At 39.0% G+C, this 22841-nt stretch overlaps 2 protein-coding genes and 1 long non-coding RNA gene across 6 annotated transcripts in view; 2 read left to right on the forward strand and 1 right to left on the reverse strand.

Annotated features, from left to right (window-relative positions):
- Positions 1-22841, forward strand: part of LOC311291369 — a 205932-nt gene that overhangs the window by 171256 nt on the left and 11835 nt on the right. The gene's annotated exons all lie outside the window — the stretch shown is intronic.
- LOC311291422 (uncharacterized protein) lies at positions 4537-10471 on the forward strand (the record flags this gene model as incomplete). Its single annotated transcript, XM_084410457.1, has 10 exons — positions 4537-4550; positions 4733-4797; positions 5006-5052; positions 5144-5299; positions 5402-5446; positions 6618-6695; positions 6932-7122; positions 7575-7734; positions 8952-9055; positions 10439-10471. Exons 4-10 carry the CDS (start codon positions 5152-5154, stop codon positions 10469-10471), a joined length of 759 nt encoding a protein of 252 aa, XP_084266583.1. The 5' UTR covers positions 4537-4550; positions 4733-4797; positions 5006-5052; positions 5144-5151.
- The window catches only part of c8b (complement component 8, beta polypeptide), a 32316-nt gene continuing 21491 nt past the window's right edge, over positions 12017-22841 (reverse strand). For 2 of the 4 annotated variants that reach the window (XM_084410326.1, XM_084410325.1), the window contains exons 11-13: positions 18952-19013; positions 14800-14950; positions 12017-13695 (exon numbers count right to left, since the gene is read on the reverse strand). In XM_084410326.1, coding sequence (XP_084266452.1) covers positions 13541-13695; positions 14800-14950; positions 18952-19013 — 368 coding nt within the window. In that variant the 3' untranslated portion in view covers positions 12017-13540. Of the gene's footprint in view, positions 13696-14526; positions 14540-14799; positions 14951-18951; positions 19014-22841 lie in introns of all 4 variants that reach the window. The other 2 variants (XM_084410327.1, XM_084410328.1) reach the window with 2 other exon arrangements.

The following is a 22841-nucleotide window of genomic DNA, read 5'->3' on the forward strand; positions in this document are numbered from 1 at the left end:
TAAATGCATTTTTGTCTCAGTGCATGCATTGTTTTAGTTTGACAGGGTCGGCGCTAGCTTAGCTTAGCACAATGAATGGAATACTTTGTTGCCAGCTAGCATGTCCTGAGTAAAAGTGATAAAACATTTTTTTTTAAACCCACGTAATTACTTCTTGTGGCCTGCGTATTCACAACGAGTACAAATAGCGATGCAGATTAAGACTAGGTGATTTCTTAGGCAGATATTGACTTGGGACTATATTATGGGGAAGCACAGGCGAAGCACGGCTACTTAGGTGAAGCACTGCTACTTGGGCGCAGAGATATCACGCAACACATGAAATCCCACGACTTCTGTCAACATACCGGTGTGCAACGAGTCAAAACACAGAAGAACAACACTTGTGACCTGCACCGAGTGTCTTTGCTTTTGGATTTTTTTTTTTTAGAAGTTACAGCTACAGTTACAGCAAACATGGTAATTATCTGCGTAGCAAAAGGTTGTGAGAACAAGCAAAGGACATACACGAATGTAATGTTTCACAGAATTCCATCAAATGTGGAACTGAGAAATAAATGGCTAGCTGCTCTGGAGATCTGTACTTCAACGCCTCTCTACAAAATCAAACAGTATCGTGTTTGCGAAAAGCATTTTGCACCGGAGGACTAAGTTACTTTGAAAAAATGGAATATGGGCCCAGAAAGACGATACTACGTCTGAAACATACGGCTGTCCCCATCCCATCTATTTTCAAAGCACAGGCAGAACAAAGTGCTCATGTAAGTTGTCTTTTATTACTCTTCCTTATGTTAATCTGTGTCTTTATTCGGTTATAAGATGCTGAGAAGCTGTACAGACTATACGGTTCAAATAACGTTAGCCTCCTCTAGTATAACCTCATGTTGAATTCAACCTGTTTAGCATGAACAACCAAACTAAAATAAAAATCGGTGTTATCGTTAGTTCGTTACCTGTAAAATGAAATGACTGAGGGCTAAGTTAGCTATATTTCTCTCACCGAGTTAGCCTGGTTCTTTTGACTCAGGAGTTTTAGTATAACTACTAGAGAGGAGAAGGCTACAAGCAGTTTACTATACATGTGTCATGTTTAAAATAATCACTTAGCCTACTCTGTGGACAGCTGTCCATTTGGTCTATTCGGCGTGGGGCGTTTTTTCCAGTTCACTTTATCACACCGGAAAAAAAAATCGAGTACTGCCGGATGAATCAACGCCGTGAAATCCGCGGTAACTTTAGCTGTGACACAACTGCGGGCACGCTCATCTTGATCTGACACGTTGAGCCTGGTTATCGATGGCAGAAACTTGTCCCACTCGCCACAGCACAGACACTCTATTTCCGTCGGCATATTCCCCCACATTCACACCACCAGTTCGTGTTGGTTCTCATCCTCACGTCCTCGGGCTGTTGAGCGATCGCAACCTCCTCCTGTCGTTCTATTTCCACTCATTTTCTGTAAACTCTTGTATATTGGTATGGTTCTGGCTCACACAAAATCAGCCATGTTCATCGCCATTCATGAACTGTTGGGAAAATAGCCAGGCAGCTACTATTCACACCGGTATGTTAACGGAAGTCGTGGTATTTCATGTGTTGCGTGATATCTCTGCGCCCAAGTAGCAGTGCTTCCCCATAATATAGTCCCAAGTCAATATCTGCCTAAGAAATCACCTAGTGTTAATCTGCATCGCTATTTGTACTCGTTGTGAATACGCGGGCCACAAGAAGTAATTACGTGGGGTTTTTTTTATTTATTTTTATCACTTTTACTCAAGACATGCTAGCTGGCAACAAAGGATTCCATTCATTGTGCTAAGCTAAGCTAGCGCCAACCCTGTCAAACTAAAACAATGCATGCACTGAGACAAAAATGCATTTACCCACCTATCTAAATGCATGAAAGAATGTGAATAAGCCCTATTTCAAAAAACGGTGGAGTGTTCCTTTAAGCCTCTTAAAAGTCCTCGTCCTTACTCCTAACAAACCTCTTGTAAGGGTTAAGATGCTTTCTGAATTACTTTACTAGGATTTTTATTTAATTTTAAGAGTAAACACCCACATTTCTAAGAACTTTCTTAGGATTTTGTCACTAGGAGCTACTCTTTGCATTAATACTTTTTATGAATACGTGCCCAGATGTGCTATAACAGTAGTCACATTCAAATCCAGACTCAAAACACATCTGTTTAGCTGTGCATTTACTGAATGAGCACTGTGCCGCTGTTCGTACTTTAATTATTCTTATTTCTTTTGATTATTTTAATTTCTTCTATGTAAAGCACTTTGGACTACCATTGTGTATATGCAATGTGCTATATTAATAAACTGGCCTGGCCTGTCCCTGCATGTTTCTGTTGTACTGAAGGGTTCATTCTAAAACCCGTAGAAATTTCCTGCACATATTGTCAATGTTTAAAATAAAACAATATCCTGCAAAAAAAAAAAAAAAAACTGCAGGATTCCTGTAGGTTATTTTTGTAAGGAAAACTGTTTCATTCACAACTAATTAACAAATGGATGCACCTTGCACTTCTCTTACATGTTTGATTTACTTTAAATTCTATAAGACAGTTTTCATCACTGCATTTTAAAAATGATAAAGCTCATTTAACAGGGCCGCGTGCAAAACGCGTTAGACAGCTCTGGGAAAACGCTCACAATCCCACAAATTATCACACTATGAAAAAAACATACATTTCCACATATTATTCCATATCATACTACTTACTTCTCAACCATTTGCACATCAAAGCCGAATGCTTCCACCATAGAGGATGCCACGCGTTGATGGCATATAGACAGTAAAGGTTGATAGAGTAACTCGAGTTTAGGCCTATGGTTTAGGCATGTTAGACGCGATCGCTGGTTCTTCGCTTGCATGCATGCTAATTGGCGATTCGCATATCGCCACCTATGGGTTGTTGAATATGTTATGCATATTTCCCATCCCTTCCAGCTACCCAACACTGACTGCACAACCGATTCATTTTAATTGTTAATTTAGTAAATCTAGCCAATTTAGTTAACATATTTAAATTCTAAAGTTTATATATAACTTATATTTACAAAATTATTGTGGTATATCACTTTTTGACAAGGTACATTTAAATATATATATATATACACATTTGTGCACGTGCCAAGCCCGCGAAACCTGCCAGTATATAAGCAGGGGTTGTGACCACCGCGCGCAGAACCCGGTTTTCGTTGTAAGTGGACGTCCGTTATCTACCAGCATTTCTGAGGTAAAGTACTTTTTACTTAACTGATTTAGGTACAATTACTTTTAAAACATACGAACCCCCTACAAAGGTAAATGACACTTAAAACTTTGAAGAAAGTAAATAATAAAATCTAATTATAGCATACTGTATAGTCTATAGGCCCCTAAGTTACTCAGGGTAACCAGATAAATAAGATAAATAACTGCCACTTTCACCTAATGAACATTTTTAATTGTCACAAAATTTATTAACTGTCTTTTCCAGTAAATGTACCACTACTACTTTTCACATAAACAGTGTTTTTTCGGTTTTTCCCCCACCGTCCACTAGTCGCTATAATGAAATACCGTTAAATGCCGTTAAGTCTGTGTGACGTCATTTGGGACACTAGAGAAAATCCGCTCATATTAAAATGAACTTTTTAGTTTCATCAGTCATGTCTGTAATGTTATCGTTACTTTAAAATAAATAAAATATATAATTATTAATAACTATCCTTACTTTGTATGGAAAGCGCGTTGTCTCACAGGCTGAGAGAGCGAGAGGCGTGGCTTGTAAAGATGAGATCAGATCTATAATGAAATCGGCCGTCCGTCTGTCATATTATTAATACCACTACATTTAATAATATTTATAAATATAAATATTGTTTTATTAATAACAATAATTATTATAATATTTTATTTCAATCATTATTGTTAACAGTGTTTATAATAATAATAGCCTAATTATTAGTATTACTACTACTTCTACTATTAACAATAATTAAACTCAAATAATAATAAAATAAGTTATTATTAGTATTATTAATACTATTCATAATTATAATGACAATAATAATAATAATAATAATAATAATTGTATTTTATTATTACTGTTAACAGTATAAAAAATACTAATACTAATTAGTAGTAGTATTTTCAAGAAAGAAAATGTATTTTACTGACTTAATATGGTTTCTTATTAGTTAGTGGGTTGTAAAGTCTCATCAGATGCATTACTGCATTCTTCTCATGCATTTTTTGATGCAATTGATATATTAATAAATCAAGAGCCTTTATTAACTTTTGGAATTTATACCATGAAAATAATGATTCTCTTCTCTTTTTTTCAGTATATATTGCAGTCTGATAATTGTAAGTGATAAAGCAGTCACCCTGATTAGTCAACAATCATTGCCAAAATGTAATGCATTTTAATTCGTACAGATCTCACTCATATTCAGACATGTTTCTACTTTCTCTCCCCTTTCCTTGTGTGTCAACAGCAGCTAACTACACCCCAGAGTCTCTTTAAGAGCCCTAGCACAGCGACTTTGTCTTTGTAAGTATATGTTTTGAATGCCTACCAGACACATTCTTATATTTAAAAGTTATAAGTCAGATGTTGGCCTGGAGACTCATATATGATTCAGTTTGATTCACAAGCTCTTGCAGTGTCTGATTCATGATACCAATGCATTTACCTAAACCAACCCAATGATTATCTTTTTATTTATTTATTAGATTTCAAGTGCGTTTTCAAGTGCCTCCTCCATTGAGTTTATTTTCTTGCCATCTTTTATTTCAAAGTAAGTAATATTATTTAGCTTCACTTCAAGCTATTATTTTTATTTTTTATGTAGTCATCTAAGACTTTCATGTAGTCTAAGTAACTTCATGTGTTTTTAATGATGGGTTACCATTTGCACAGTGAATTTTACACAGTAATCAAAATAATTCAATCAAAAATAAAGGGATTTCTATGCTCTGATTGTCTCTGACACACATATTTCCCAGAATTTGCTTCTTGAATTTCTCTGGCAGCCCAGCAGCCTCTGATCAAGGTAAGTGACACATATTAAGAGTGGTGACCTTCATTAAATTGTTGTTAGAATAACAGAAGCACATTCAGACATTACACTAAAATATTTACAGGCTTAACAATGAGTGAGGACAAAAGAGAACGTTCGAGGCAATATCTAAGATCCTGGAGAGCAACTAAACGTGTTCTTCAGAAGATATCCACACAACACAACAGCACTGAACTGGACGGTCTGGAAGAGTCCATCACAGAAGGTCAATGGGATGCAGGTGATACCTCAGGTTCCACGGAGAACACAATCAAGTCAGATCATGATCAACTTTCAAAGAATACATTGCCAACTGCACATTAATAATGTGTGATGTATTTAGATGAGACACCACTGTGGGCGACCCCAAGAAAAAGAAAGCATCAAGGTACCATTGCAAACACCATTCAACAAATGGCAATTAAATTCAGGTTAAAGTAAATGAACATTTTGCATGCTATTTAGATGGAGCATTTCCTAAAAAAAAACCCATCAATTGTTGAGAAAAGGCCAGACAAAGGTATATTTGTATGCTCTTTTTAAACAACGATTTAAAATTAATGTTTAAAATGAAAATTTCCCCCCTGAAACATATTTGTTATTTGACATTTCTTTGATACAGCACCAGAGGCTACTCTTCCCATCCCAGCCCAACATAAACCAAGTACATTAGTACAAACACATCGAACAGTATATAGTCCCATGAGTACATCAAATATATTTTCTGCAATTACATGTCATTCTTTTTTGTCTTTGTATACTCAAAATAGAAAAAGTCAAAGAGTCTTCCCACACTCTAAAAAATGCTGGGTTGTTTTAACCCAATGTTGGGTCAAATATGGACTAACCCAACGTTGGGTTAAAAATGCAATTTAAAAATGGACAAACCCAGCCGTTGGGTTACATTTTTAATGTAACCAATGCAATTTGTCCATTTTTTAATTGCATTTTTGTCCATTTTTGATTTTGTCCAAATTGACAAAATAACTATGCAAATGTAAATTATTATTGGATAAATTACTGCTGCCATGATCTATACAGAAACTTCCTATTAATAATGTTTAAATTATTTAAGAATAATTTGTCAGGTATATAAATGTTGTACAGAAAATAATGACAATGACTTAAATACTCAGATTGCAACTGCTTAAAACAGTGGTGCCTACTAAGACAGGTTTGTGTAGTAAAATATCACAGGCAAAAGTGGCGCATCCGTTTAGTGGATTCGTCTCAATATGATGTTGTTCAAGGTTCAAGTTGACAACTGTGTTTTTATCATGCTTGCAGATCCTGATGAATCACCCATATTTAATTCTGTGTCTGTGGCAGAATATAAAATGTAATTTGTATTCAACATCTGTAAACTTTATCTGAATTGATTTTAGATTGAACTGAAAGTAGCTGATGTTAGAAGTTAGATGAGGCAATGATAATAACATTGTTAAATAGGTCATATCATGAGGAATCAAGCTGTCCATACAAGATACCTTTTCCTACACAGGATAATTCAAAGTTGAGTGCTTGTTGTATAACATTACATTATAACATCACTTTTTTAGAGGAGAGACAAACATCTGCAAGGGCTGACCACACGAAGACCCAACGACCCAATGACCCAACGAAGAGTGAGCTTAAAGGTACATTTTATAGGCCTAAGAAACAAATGCATCGAATGTAAATTATAAAAATAAAAAGAGTTCATATCGATACTGAGTTCTTCCGTTAGATAGCGTTTTAAGTGAATTGCGTTGTGAAGGTCAGTTTTCCTCCAATTAGACAGATTTATGATGTTTGTATTGTAGTTAATATATTACTCTAACATTAGGCTACTTTTTGGTTCACCAAGTGTGTAACTGGTGCTCTCTAACTGCAGAAACACTGGAGGTTCTGCTGAGAAAAGTAGACAGCCTGGCAGCCGCCCAGAGAGAGATCCTCATCCTGCTGAGGAAACGCCAGGGTCACCAGAGAGCGGAAGACATCCTGGAGCTCAGTGTTGCTCAGAGCAAAGAGGAGCTTGAGGCCCTTGACCACCGCCTCAGAGACTCTGGCTTCAGAGAGAGAGTGGTGAGGGTTTTGGTTATTTCATGAAGCATGAAGCATGACATTACCTTGATATTTGTATATATTTATTTAAATATGATTTAACAATTACAAAAACACATTCATGGTTATGTCATTATTGTTTTTTTAGCACTAATTTACAAGCAATGGAAAGTTGCATTAATATTATTTCAATTATTTTTATTTGTCATATTTATTTAAAAAAATTATTTAATGAATTCCTCCTCATTCCTAATAAATAAAATCTATAAATCGGTGATACAATTCTATAGTATGTATTTCTGTAGCAAATATGCACAATTTCTTTATTAATATATATATATATAATATATATACAATTATGTAAGCTTCTACTTTTACATGTTCAACAACTAAATTGTGACAATGAGAAATGAACAACGACTATGAGTTTGTTGACTGTACTAACCTGCATGCCAAACCATGACGTTTCACAGATTCACCATCTCAGCCTCATTGGTGGGGCCGATCCAGGGGATTGTGTGAGGAGAGTGATGCGGGCAGTAGCGACAAACATCGTGTGGAGCCACTTCAGTTTGAAGGGGAAAAGGGAGAAATTGCCTCTGATTGACACAACTCTGTGTAAAGTCATCAAACGTGAGTCTGAAAACATAAATAACAAATTATTTCTTTTCATTTCTGGAAACATTTACTTGGCCTCATGTCATTCAAAACTGTATTTCTTTCTTGCATATAACAAGGGATGCTTTGCAGAATGTTAAGCCATTTAAAAGTATAAAATCACTGTGCACTTTTTTGTGTTAAAAATATGAGCATCATATATCTTTAGTGTATCAAAAAAAAAAAAAAATTGTTTTAAGGACATGGAGTCAAGTAAATAATTATCAGGGCTTCACAATAAGTACTGCCCGATGGCCCGACGCTCGGGAAAGTTGACGGAACTGCTGTAGGGGTATATATCTATATCTATATATAAGTATAAGCAGTAAGGTACGAGAGGCTGTGCTGTATCGTGAATAAGTCACGGCTGAAGGGTGTTGTTTGCGAAAGATGAAAAATATGTATCTATGCAACTTTCATGAAGTAAAATCACTAAAAGCATTCCTTTCCGTAGGAAAAAATAGTCACTGACCGTAAACAGAAGTTACATACATTATTTCGCCATTAGATGGCAGCAAAGACTGTCTTAATGAGTGAGTCAGTCAGTCGGTAGTGAAGACTTTTACATTGAAAGAACTCAAACTTGTGATCACGGAGAAGGAAGATGCAACTGACATGATGGCACGGGAAAACCCCTTAGCGGTGAAAAGGACAAGATAGGGCAGCGGATGGGAAAAAATGTTTTTTTTTTTTATTATGAATACAGGACTGACCTGAAGGAAAATGCAATGTCTACTGTAAATGCAGCTACACTCGCTTTCTCGATCTCTCACAATACTCCACTCTTGCATTAATGAGCAATATCAATGAGATCAAACATGTTTAAGTTGCTTAGAGTGGTCCTATATTCATCCTATATTCATAATAAAAAAAAACATTTTTTCCCATCCGCTGCTCTATCTTGTCCTTTTCACCGCTAAGGGGTTTTCCCGTGCCTATAGTCATGTCAGTTGCGTCTTCCTTCTCCGTGATCACAAGTTTGAGTTCTTTCAATATAAAAGGTGTCTTTACTGAATGAATCAGCTTTTTGAACGAATCAAAAATTTGTAATCATTAAGTCTGATAATAACTTTTGTAAGTGAAATACCCTTACCAAACTTAAAATGATAGTATTATATTGATAAAGTGAATTTGAGCGCATAAATAAATGGTAGGCTACTTACATAATATTCTGGATTTCTGTTTTGTTCCAGATGCTGTTATGAAATGCAAGTCTGGTCTGGGAGAGAAGGACGTAGAGTGCTACATCGCAGAGACACTGAAACACGTGCCAGCCCAACTGAACAAACATGCTCAGGTATTGATGCTGAATATAGGAAAATAGGGGGAACAAAGTCAAAATATTTCATATTAATCAGACAATGGTTCGATTTGATTGAAACAATGGAGGGCAAAACCTGCAAAAACAATACATATTTAAAACACGCAAATAAATATATAAATAAATCCACAAAATTCTACATAAATAATTAAATGTGCGAGAAAAAAACAACTAATGTTGGGGGAAAATGTTAAAGGAAATGCAAAACGGAAAGTTTTCTTGAATTTACAACACAAATAAATCAACATGCACGTCAAAGTTGCACAAGTTTTATAGTACTTGCATGAATAGTAAACTTCCATATCAAAGAAATAATCACTCTGTACTGACGAACACAATCTGGATCTCCTATTCAGCCTATTTCTCCTCTGTGTTAAACAAGAGATGTAGCCTATCTGGCTACAACTATAAACAGAACTTACGCTCTATGATTGGTCGATGAACTGTGTGTGTTTTTGACACTTCAGATGGATCACGATCAGTTGTCATCAATCGTCACATATCACAACGTAATCGCCTCAGTATCTCACCAATTATATATAATTAAGTGAATATTTTTCCACCCTTTTGGTGTTTTATCCAGTTATCACTTATTTATTTCCAACGCACGGGTCGGGTGATGCAATACACACACTGCTAACCGCACTTTTTTAAACTGTAACTCTCGCGAGACTTACTCTCGTTCTTTTTTTATCGACATAACATCTCGTTATTACGAGGAAAATGACGCTTTACCTTTCATATAAAACCCTGATTGCCACAAGATCTTATGTCACAGGAGTTGCATCTTTTTCTCACAAGATGTTATGAAAAGGACTGACTTAAAATGAAAAGCATTTCATTTTTGCTTATGTCCAATCGATATTGTTTATCGGGACTATAAAAACTTTTTTCTCCACAAATGTCCACGTTAACGTCTGTTTTAAACAGAACTCAAGAGCTTTATTTTAAGCTAAGCTAAGCCCAAAACACAATTTCCATGTTAGTCAACATTTTCACAGCATTTTTGTTAGGAAAAAGTTACAAACTGCTTTCATCACCCTGGACAGCTCCTATAACTAAGCTCATGTTAAAATATCAATAAACCTAATATTATCTCCTCGATTTAATAAGAGCTTGCAGTGAGAATGCAAAAAAAAGCTAATCTATATCCCAGCTAAGTGCCCTTCAAAGACATAATTTCGCCGTTTGGACCAAAAGGCCAGTTTATGAATTGCATTATTTGCAAAAAAATAATGTGACACAGTTTAAGAATCATATCCCTTATTTTGCCTTTTATTTTAGCCTAATTCAACTCTTATTTAAAGGTTACAATGAAAATGACTAACCTGTTGTTTTGTTGTTGTGCTGTTTCTTTAGGATCGACTGCCAGTACCTGCAGAATTGGAGTAGTTCGCTTGTTCTACATTCCTCGCAGTGTTCCCTTTCTTTGTCTAAACAAATTATAATTGTGTTATAATTATAATAAAAATGTTAATGTGTACTGTTGTTTTCTAAATAAATTAGCTGAATTTACCTTATTTTGAGTATGCATTCATCATTCAGCAGATTTAAATAGTCTTTAAATGAGGTGTGGGCAAATGAGGACACAAACTGTCCGCCATGAAAATGACATACAGTATTTAGTACCAGCACAGGACGTTGTCCCAACGTTGCGCTTACTAACTGGTAACGTCACAAAGTTACGTTGTAGCAACGTATCTGGGAATTTCACTTTTCCGGTTGCCACGACGAAAGATTGGTCACCAGATTACGTTGCAGTTACGTAACAGTTACGTATTTGTGTTAGCTGGGCTCTCAGTCTCGGCCCCCCATCGCTAGCAGATGGGTCTGACCCAACAAAAATCCATTATAATCTTCATTTTATTTTATTTTTCGTGTTCGCATTTATGAGGGAAAAAACAACGTGTCAGTTCTCGGTTACGGATGCGAGCGCTCTGAAGCGGCACTAAAAGACTGCTTTAAAACTTTCACAGAGACCTCAAACAGAACAGCTGACTTTCTTTAAAGTGAATTTTGTTTTGTATTAATTGTATCTTAATTTTAATCAATGTTTCATCAACCAATTGCCTGGATTTAATAAATAAGAAGTAACCGAAACTCAGCGTATGAGGAAGCCTACTTGCCTCACACACCTGAGAAATATATATATAAAGCTTGAAATGTGTACTTTTAAACAGAACAATTAAAAACGAAAGAAAAAAGACTGCTCTCTGCTCTCTGCTTGTAATCCGTATGAAATGTGCATTTCTCTCAGGCGCGTTCACTACTGCGAAGATCGCGAGTCAGCATCGTCAACTTCATCTTTGCAGCCGACACTGACACAGAAAACACTTGTTTATTAATAAACAATTAAAAATTTCTCCTTGCTATATTTGACATATTCATAATCATTACATTTGACAGCTTTTATGTGCTTTATTGGCAGCGCCACCCACATGTTACATGATCGCGTCACCACCGCATCAGCACCAAAAACATGGAGATGTTTTTCAAATCAAAAATCAAAAATCGTGATACGAACCGAATCGTGGGTTTGGTTTGTTACAGCCCTAGTAAGATGAGAAAGCAGAGGTTAAGTCGTTTGTCATGGTTGTAAACAAACAATGGCTATCTGAACATCTTTGCCAAGCGCAAACCAGTACAGAAGTAATCAATAAATTATCGGGGAGGTTCATGCCTTTTTTCACAATCATTTTGGAGGTTCATAGACAAATGTATTGCTAGTGAAGGGAGGGTCAAGTCTATTTTGACTACAGATCTCAAAACTCCTCCGGTAGCTCCTTAAATAAAAAACGAACAGTCCCTACATTAAACCACGTCATGTCATATTGTCAACATGGTACTTATGAAGCAGAATAGTGGGTCATATCATATGTCTAATGCTTTTTGAAAACTTAAGGCTTTCTTCTTCATAAAACGAGTCGGACATCATCACATTTTTGTATACATTTTTATTTATTTACATTAGTAAGCTACAGGACATCGTCTTTCAAAACATGACCTGCGCAAAAGAGAAAACAAAATGAATGCGTCATTGTACCCAGCACTTCTGAAAATGCACTTCTGAATGCGTCTCTGTCCCCAGCACATCTCAAACCAAACTGACGCCCATACATTGTATAAGAACTACATTAACACTAATACATGAATTGGATTAATTGGATTGCTTTGTGGTTTACAGAGCACAAAGTGATTTATTAAATGAAAGAAAAAAGAAAAGAAAAGAAAAACGAAACAAGATGTCGTGTTGAAAAGCTTCGAGTCATGAACCATTTACGATACAGTCGAGGAGAAAAGCCCCAGTGCTTCACAAAGCTTCATTTCACCAGCTAAATAGCACTGTTAACTGTGGGACCTTATATAGACAGGTGTGTGCCTTTCCAAATCATGTCCTATCAACTCAATTTACCACAGGTGGACTCCAATCAAGTTGATAATAATAATGAATTTAATCCATTTTGGAATAAGCCTGTAACATAACAAAATGTGGAAAAAGTGAAGCGCTGTGAATATTTCCGGATACACTGGGAGCAGCAAAAGTGCTTCACAAAATGTAAAGTACCACTAGTTTATATCTAGTTTAGTTCATTTAGTGTTGGTCCAAGCGTAGCGTGTTTGTCTGTTGAGGCCAATATTGTAGGACTTGCAATAGAAACATTCAGTTAACTGGTAGATGGTAATGCTAACACATTCTGTCAGTTTCATGTTTCAGCTTAAAATCAAGACATTTTGCTTAAAGAAAATCTTTGTGGTTTTTGTATTAACATTAATTTCTTAACACTAAATTTCCCCCAAAGCAAAACAAACATCTGAAAAATTACAATAATGAGAATATATTTAATTGTCATTGTGGGGAATAATACAGACATATTTTCATGTTTCACACATACAGAGAATATCAGAGAAATAATTAGGCCTACTTTTTTCTAGCAATTATTGCAGCTCTGGTTAAAGAAATGGATTTCTTTACGTATGCCCACCATATTCAGCAGAGTAAAGGAATGTTTTTACAACAATGTGTAACTATATGATTTTATTTATGTTAAGTCTTTTTAATACCATGGACCCTTTTCACAGACTGTGATGACTCGTTTCCATTTAAATGTTTTTTTTGTTGTTGTTATTTTTGCTTTTAATTTTTTTTATTTACACATTTATAATGCTGTATTGTGTTATATTACCTTGGCAGTAAATGAAAAAGAAAATGCTGTGAATTCTGTAATCAATAACATTTTCCCTCATTTGGAAAGTCACGGAAACATTACCACAGATTTTTTCATTATTTTGCTATTACAGCAAATACAAAAATTATATTTGCTGTCATCTCCTGTCCAGCACTATTAGAAGTGTATGATGGCTAACTATGACGGCTTCCGCTTCGGAGAAATCCCAGAAATGTAAAGAGATCTTATTGTTTGTGAAATAGATAGATAGAGAGATGGATAGATGACACACATGTTAGAGGCAATTCGCTGATTCCTCTTGAGACCCAGGACATGCTGTTCCTCCATTCTGCGGGGCTGGATTGTCACATCGGCGGGTGCGAAGCTGGCTCCTCCTGGAGCATGTGGACCATGAAGACCAGCAGCTCCAGCTGCCATCCACCGCCAATGCTGAGAGTGTTCGGATGACAAGAAACATGCATGGGTTAGATTCATGTGTTCTCAATTAGTACAAGCTTTAGTGCAAAGTGACTTACAAATGAGGAACATTTTTTAAATTCACATGCAATTTTTCATAAGATCCAACAATATTCATATTATCCAATGCCAAGTTTAAACTAAACTAGCTTAGTACGCAAACTAAAATGCAGAAGAGAAATAGAAGATTATTATTTTAATTTTTTTTCATAGCAATATTGAAGAGTAAGAGTCTATATTCATTTTGAATCTGTTAAAAACAATGTTTAATATTTTTAAAACGTAGTAGCTGCAGAGATGCAATGACCTGCAATGCAATTTATCGATCAGCGATTGGCTCTTTTATTTAGAAGGCTGGACTTACTCTGCTTTTAAATAAGTGTGTTATTTCACAAATAAGTGTGTTGCACTTTCTCCCATTCCTTGTAATATGAGTATACGGTTTTTGTATATCTAAAGACTTATCTAAAGATAGTAACTCCATTGCAAACGGTGCCTGAAACACCAATTTTAACATGGCCTCTAGTACCTTTTCTCTTAAATTTGACATAGTGGTCAGTTGACTGTCACTATCAAATGCTAATAAAGTACTTTAAAAACTGAAACTGAATATAATTTCTATGAAGGAAAACGGCGTGATACTCTGGCATTACAAGCACCCTTTCTGCTGGTCTAAAGAGCCCAATCAGAACTTCTACATCACAAATTAACACATGGGAAAGCTCTCGAAACGAATGGGCATCCACATCGAGTGCAGCATTTGAGACCGGGGCCAAAGCATCTCTCTCTTATAGATAGACAAACCTTTTCGCTGGGTGATCTTGTAATACGAGTGCATACGAGTGCACCGTCTCTCTATATAGTCTTTGTTTTTGATCATTGTTCTGAATCCAATCCAGAAGAAGTCTGACAAAAACACGAATTTTCTCAGCCTTTTGTTCGAAATGTTTTTATTTGTTGTTGTTTTTTTAATGAAAATTACCAATATTCAAATGTTGATAAAAAAGAATGAATATAATAGGAAAACACAACACTATTTCTATATAGTTATTAGTAGTGGTGTGTGATTGCTCTCACCTTTGAGCACGGCCATGCCGTTATTGAGATTGGAGGAGCAGCGGCAGGAGCTGGTTTCTTTCAGGTAATCGGAGAGAGTTCTCCTCAGGTTTTTCTTCAGGCTGTTAGCATTCGATTCTTGGGATGGCACCAACTCATAAAGTGGTTCTAACTGTAAACATTTAACATTACAGGATTTTGCAAAGTGAAATCAATAATCAAGGACAAATGGCTGTGTTGAAACCCCTATAACACTTGTGATGTTTCAGGTCAAAAATGACTGGCCACCAAATATTGAATTCAATATTTTTAGGGGCCAAGCCCCGAAGGGGCTGAGGCACCTATTGTATCCGTTGGTTTTCTTCTTATTATTATTCTTCTTCCCAGTGGAAGTCTATGGCAGCCCTATGAACCGTAAGTAGGAAAATGATGAAATTTGGCACACTTGTACATATGGTCATGAAAAGTAATTGGACCAATTTTGGAGTCTCTAGGACCAACTCTATAGAGCCACCACCAGTTCAAAAATTCAACATTCAAAGGGTTATAAGTTTTGAACCATTTCATCTAGAAAAATGAAACTTAGTACACTTGATTCCTCTCATCATGGTGATCAAGACCAATATAGTCCATTAAGACTCCGCCCATTATCGTAAATTTGGTATCTATGGATTCCTTGGGTCATGCCGAATCCGATACCGATTTCGCCAGGATTGAATGAAACACTTGTCCGCCATTTAGATTTTTGTCATAAATTGCAATATCTTATAAAGTATTTGACATATCGGAACCAAAATTGGTAAGGATCATCATTAGCATGGCCTGAAGGTACCTGAGAACTTTGAACACAGCGCCACCTAGTGTTCCAGAGGTATAAGGTGTTTTGCAAATACGCTTATAACTTTTGAAAACATAGGTTAAAATTTGATTTCTTTGTGTCATTACGTTCCTTGGATTATGCAGATTCCGGCGATATCTCATTTGTCATTTTCCAACAATGTGACTGTCCGCCAGATTGAAGCAAATGGTAAACAGTTTTTTCGCTACTCCTCCTTCAAATCTTGCTCAATTTTGCCCAAAGTTCGCTCAGATGATCTTTGGACCAAGCCGCACAGAAATGACTGAATAGATTTTTGATATTCACTAACGTTCCCGAGATATTCGTCTCCAAAGTTGACCTAGCCTGTGTTTGTTGCCTTATGCTAGTTAGCTTAGCATAATAATTGGTTAACATGCTAACCAGATGCCATTCTTTCTAATGTGGCTCTTGAGCTATCAGGATAACCATAAACTACATTAGCATTTAGCTAGCTTAGCATGCTAATCTCGTTAACATGATTTTGTGTGCTCATTCATACACTGAAGCCTCTCCTCTGCAGCTTTGTAAAACATGTCCTCTGGGTGGCGCAATCGGTTCAACCATGTGTCATGAATCCCGAACCATTCTGGTCGTGGGTTCGAGACCAGTGTGGGGCGACTTTGAAATTGTGTATAAAATTGTCATTTAAATTCCTTCCGGCTCTGCACTGCTGTTGGTGCTTGATGTACATTTACATGTATATTCAATTTGTGCTGTTTTTGTTCTTGCGGCTCCGCACTGCTATAGTAAGAATACTTTGGTTATTAAAGTTTCTTATAAAGTTTTGAAAGCAAAGTATTTTTAGCTACTTTTTGAACCCAGGGAACCATTGGAGGGCTTGGACCCTTTGAGGCTGCTTGCAGCTTTAATTGTCAACTTGTTTTCTCTCAGTTAAGACAGGTTTTTATTATTGAAACTAATTGATCGTAAGCCTCATTGATCTGATCCTCATTGATTTGAGAATAAAGTTGCTTCTCTGTGAAAATGAAAGCCTGTAATACTCAAAATAGTTTGTTTGTGTACATGAATATGTGTGTGTGGGCGCGCAGATGCACGGATATGCATGTATCCACACATGCACAGGTCTGAGGCCTTTATTTTTGCAAGCCCACATGTACATAATTTGTGAACATGGACATGATGAACACACTCCTGAACACTAATTGTTCCTCTGATTTTCGACTTCACCATTCATTTTCAATGGGCAGTCATTTTTGACCAATAAAAGCATTTCAAAACGAATTTCCTGGTTAAACATTAAAGTACACTACTGTGATAAACAGTGTAATGTTTTTCATAATTTATGTGAACCTGACAAAATTATCCACAAATAACGCTTTTTTTCACAAAAAACGGAGGTATGTAAGCTCAGATCAATGAGGCCTACAATCAATGAATTTAAAAAATAAATACAAAACCTGTCCTGATCGAAAGAAAACAAGCTGGCAAAAAGATTGAATCCAATGTTTGGTGATGATGTAGCCTAATGAGAAATGTATAAGCAAATTTTTGTAGTCGGGAACACCACAAGTGTTACAATGTGGAATTTTTTTTACAAAAAGTATCAAAATATTTTTGGGAAGTTGTTATTAGACTCTGGGTGAGTAAAGTCAGTACATTTTAGTCCAATGCAATAACATTACCTAGCATTTTCGGGTACAGGAAAATCCTCTCCGGGTCAAAATGACCCGAACACAACCCTAGTTCCCTGAGTTGCGAACGAGACGCTGCAACAGCAGCTGACACTATGGGGAACACCTCCCCGGTGTGATGATTGCATGACACCCAGCCACAGAAATAAATATTGGCTGATGCTACTTGGCGGCGTACAGAAGACACTTCATAATCAAACTCTTCTCAGGGAAATGCAGCAGTGACAAGATGCTCTTTTCTCTCAGACAGTGTTGTATAAAATATACAATTGTCATACTTAAAAGTAAAGAGATCTTTATAGAAACTGATTCAGGTAAAAATTTAAGTTAAAGTAGCTTATGACTAAAATAAGCAACAGACAAGATACAGTTGCTGACTAAACAAACTGAACATCAGCATCCCATGTTGGCTCTCCAAAACACAGCATATGCAGGTGATCAGACATTCTGCTCTTTTCAACAGGGATGACACAGTCTATAGAAGAATTTGAAGCTCTTTGGTATAAGATGCCAATACGCACAAAAGTGATCTTTACCTGTTTAAGCATGATCATAGATTCTATTCCCAGGGAACACAGATACTGGTAAAATGTGTACACTGAAAAGTCGCTATGTATAAAAGTAAATGCCAAATGTAAAAGGCTTTGCCGAAAGAGCAGAAGCTTTTGTGATTGGAGTCTATCTAGCATTCTAACTGTGCGTTCACTTCACACCGCCGCCGACTTGAGCTTCCAAAGTTACCGGAAGTCATTCATTTTCAATGGAAGCTGGCTTCTCTCAGCTGCAAGGAGCGTCAAATCCATCGGCGTCGCGTTTTGGGCGTTTTGAGCGTTTTGAGCGTCAATCTGAAAGTTGAGAGAAGCTCAACTTCATGGTAATGAGCTATGACGCGGTTCAGCGACAAGCAGCGGCAAAACGCCAGCAACCAATCAGAATATAGACGTCCTTCGCGCTGGCTGATTCCGGAGAAACATACGATGTAAACTTTCGTTCCTACCAAAACATTAGTTCAGAGAAAATGGAGGAGAAACTGATAATCGCTGTTGCTGGGTTTCCTATCATTTATGACGAAATTTATGACGTTATTATATAAAAATTGATGACGTTATTTTCATATAGGGACCAGTTACAAAAGAGAGAGCCCCGGCCGCGCGCGCACACTCACTCACCTTAACCGTCTTCAAACAACACGTCTTGCTCGCTCTCCCTCGCGCATATTAATCAAAATATTTTTTTCCCGACCAAATCGGTTATAAAAATGCTGTCATTATAAAAGGTTTCTAGTGTCAATGTATTGCTTGTTTTTTTTTCTTGTTTACATTTCATGGTGTGACACAGACTTCAGAGCGGCCAAAGCGTCAACAAGCGTCAACAAGCTTCTCCGTACTTTTTGACAAGCGTCCTTGACAGGGCGGCCAGAGCTTCTTTGCAGCTCAAGTCAGCGGCGGTGTGAACGCACAGTAAGACTGTGAGAAAAGTGTTAAAATTTTGCATACAAATTTTATTTATTGGTATATTTTTGTTTTATAAGATTTTTGGTTAAAGGGAATGTTTCGGAGTAAAATCAACCTGGGGTCCTTTGCACCATGACCTCAAGCCAAACACCCCCCCAGAAGCCTTTTTTCCCTTGGTCAAACATTAGTTTATTTAAATAACACTTGCCTGACCGATCTCACAGCTCACTCCTCTGAAACCAGCTGGACAAATACAAATACACCTTGTGCCTATCGAGAGAAACAGACAGTTATTACACATATTATCTCATAAGGATCAAAGGAACTATACCAACATTTGTTATACTTAGAATATTTACAAATTATGTGAAAACAATGCAGATGAGATGAAAATTCCCAGAGTCAGTTTTTCCATTTGTATTCCTAGTTACCACAACAATACATATTGTTTCCCATTTTTAAATTAATAAATGAATACTGTCACAATCCCTTTACTGTCTTGTGTTTAGTAGGACTTTTACTGTATGTTGAAGTATATTCTTAGTTCTCCATCGTTTCTGTGTTCACTTCCTGTGTTTGGTTCCTGTTTTGCCCTGTCACCATAGTTACTAATAAGCTCCCATGACATCAATCACCAACACCTGTCCCTCATCAGCCCCTTGTTAACCAGTCTATTTAAACCTCTGTGCTTCAGTTGTTGTTGCTGGATTCCTGTTGTTGGTTCCCTTAAAACATTCTTGTGTGTAGAACTACTACTACTACTACTACTACTACTACTACTACTATAGAAATAAACTGGAAGTGTGTAGAACTACCACATATGAGACTGTAATGTCCTGCACCCTTCAGAATACTGACTTCATTTCCCTTCGAAACGAGTGGTATAGTGATGCTTATATATCAAGTCTACGCGGGGCAGGGCTAACATCGGCCGATAGCCTCAGACCTCGAGCCGCAAGACAGGACGGAAGTGGACATTTGGTCTGTTAAAAGACTTAAGACTCCAGCATTGATATTTGACCACTGATTTACAAGAAGAATGTTACAGTCATTTAATAATTTGTTTCAGGAGTGCACATCAATCATGCTGAATCAAACCGTATTTATCATTATTTCACATAAAAAGAGAACATGCATACTTGCACACAAATCACAAAACAAAATGCACACAAACATGTCCCTGCTCTTGAGATACAATCATTGATGAACATCTTTGATTTTAATGAGAAGGGGGAAAAAACTAGGGCGGATTAGAACCCGAAACCTCTGACATACTTAACAAAACTTCTACCATCAGACCATTAGGGAATATGAATGCTGACTGCGGATTTATAGTGGTAAAAAAGCGTACTTTTCAGGCAAGAAGAGCCAATGCGCATGTACTGTTTTGAGCGCGAGTCTCAGGTTCTCTTACGAGAGGTTCTCTCGTACTGCGTAAGAACTTACGCTTGGGGGAAAGTCTCTTTCCGTGAGATATTGAAGCCAAAAATTATCCTTTAATTTTTATATAATGCAAAACGCGTTGCAGCAGCATACAGACATAGGCGAGGCACCTTTGCGCGCCTATTGGCTGCTCTGCGGCAACTGCAGCAGCCTATCGAGAGAGGCCCTGTTGACGCTGACCAATGGGGGTGCTTCGCGCCCATCTGCGCAGCGTCCCGCCGAAATAGGCGTGGCCTAGGGCTATAAATATAGTGTCGAGAGGCTGGTTCACTGATTTTCATCTCTTCAAGCGGAGCTCACGCATCGCTGGATCCTGAGAGAAGCCGCGCCGTCTGAAGAAGCCTTTCAGCGGGACGAGTCTGCATCGAAGCCGCTGGCCGAGCCGCCTTCTGCCGACATTCCTGCTGCGCTATCCGGTGCACTATATCCTTTACTGCAGTGTGTTTTCGCCCCGCGAATCACACACCCTTTCTCTCTAAAAGAGCTGAGCGTCTTTTTTAAGATGTCTCGCACTCTCTGTGGCTCGTGCAGGGCCCCTCTCAGCGACGGGGACCGCCATGTTATCTGCGTTTCCTGCCTGGGAGAAGATCATGCAGCTCTCGCGCTCGCTGACGGCGGATGCCCTCATTGCGAGCTGATGTCAATGGCGACTCTGCGGACTCGCATGGCACGCTTTCACGAGTCTGCACCCCTGCCCGCTGCGCTGCCGCACCGTAAGCGAGGCCCTGAACCTCCTCCCACCGAGGCAAGCTCGCCGGTTCGCCCGCCAGCTTCACCGCCCGCTTCACTCGAGTCTATCACCCCCGGACAACGGCCGCTGTCTGCCGCCGTTTCCGTCACGGATGAGTCTGATGATGTAGAAATAGCGGAGGAGGACAGCTGCTCTATCCTAGCGTCAGGCAGTGAGGATTATCCGAGCTCTGTTGATCTCGCACCCCCTGCTCGCGAAACGTCTGGGAAACAGGCCAGCATTGAGTCAGAGCTGAAGCGTCTGCTCTCTCAGGCCGTTCAGAGCCTCGGCCTCGAGTGGTCGACGCCTGTAGAGCCAGCACGTAACCGACTGGATGGCTGTTTTCTGAAAGGGGACCGTGTTGTTACACCGTCTAGACCCGCGCCTTTTCTTCCTGAGCTTCACGAAGAACTCGCGAAATCCTGGTCTGCACCCTTTTCAGCCCGTGTTAAAACTTCTGTTTCTGCTGCATTCTCCGTTGTCGATGATGCTAAAAACAGAGGATACCAGTCCCTTCCGGTTGTAGAGGAAGCTGTTGCGGATCATCTTTGCCCGCCCTCCGCTGGACGGCGCGCTAAGGCTGCACTTCCCTCGAAAGCCTGCCGCACCACCTCAGCACTGCACGGTCGCGCTTACACCGCCGCTGGACAGGCTGCAGCTGCGTTGCATACAATGGCCACGCTACAAGTTTTCCAAGCCAACCTTCTCTGCAAACTTGACGAGGAAGGATTGGAAGCTGTAAGCGTCACGGATTTAAGGAGCGCCACAGACCTCGCTCTTCGTGCTACAAAATCCGCTGCACAGGCCGTGGGGCGAATTATGGCCTCTCTCACCGTTGCTGAGAGACATTTGTGGCTAACACTGTCCGAGATGCCGGACTCGGAGCGCGCCGCGTTCCTAGACGCTCCCGTCTCATCTGCTGGGCTCTTTGGATCGTCTGTCAAGGATTTTGCGGACAGATTCGCTGAGGTACAGAAGACATCGCAGGCCATGAAACATTTCCTGCCTAAGCGCGCTAGCTCCACGACAGGTCGCTCTAAACAGCCGTCTGCTCGAAGCTCACAGCCGCAGCCACCGCCCGCCGCCGCCTCACAGAGGAAGCAGGCCCAAAGCTCGAGACCGCGCTCTCGCTCTGCTGCCCGCCGCCCTCAACGTGGTCCCCGGCCAAAGATTGACATCAAGTCCGAGGCCTCGAAGTCGCCCTAGCCCTTCTAGGAAAATGACGGTGTTCAAGTCCAGCTGCGGCCAGACTTCCACCAAAACTACCAGCTCGCTCAGTTCCAGAAAATGTGACTGTTCCATCTTATTTAGCAGTAAACAAGTCGGTAACACGGCCCGCTTGCCTGCTTACAAACGCCGTTGTCACGGCGACCCAGATATATCCCTCAAAGAGTGTAATTTCTGGTATTCCGGCCACGGCCGACGGTGTTATAAGTGTAGAAAAAATGCCCACTGTAACATGCTCATTCCTACACACAAACACAGCTCTTCACACAGAGCTTGCGCTCATAAAATCGACTCAGGTCGATTGCGCGTTAAATGTAGTGAATGTGCCCACAGCCCAGTGCCCACATACACTGCACACTGCATGTCTCCCGGTTTCTGTAAAAACGAAACCTACGCACACACGGTCACAGACCCAGGTTGTGTTCAGTGCTTCCCATGTGCCCGCTGTAGCGCGCCCTCATGCACTCACAGACATGTCAAACCCCGAAGGGTTTCGCCCACTCGCCTCCTCTCAGCTACCCGCTGTAACAGAGTTGAGCGCGGGCAGGCTGCCCGCTGTCATCAGCGCGCCCCCCGCCTCGTCTGCCGCAAACACGGCATCTATGTTTCAGCATACAAAAGCTCTTCAGCCGCCACACTGTCACGGCCAGAGCACAGACTTCATTCAACCCCTAGCTATTCATGCGACTGCATGGGCT

This window comes from Rutilus rutilus, assembly GCF_951802725.1.
Source record: "Rutilus rutilus genome assembly, chromosome: 6".
Taxonomy (NCBI): domain Eukaryota; kingdom Metazoa; phylum Chordata; class Actinopteri; order Cypriniformes; family Leuciscidae; genus Rutilus; species Rutilus rutilus.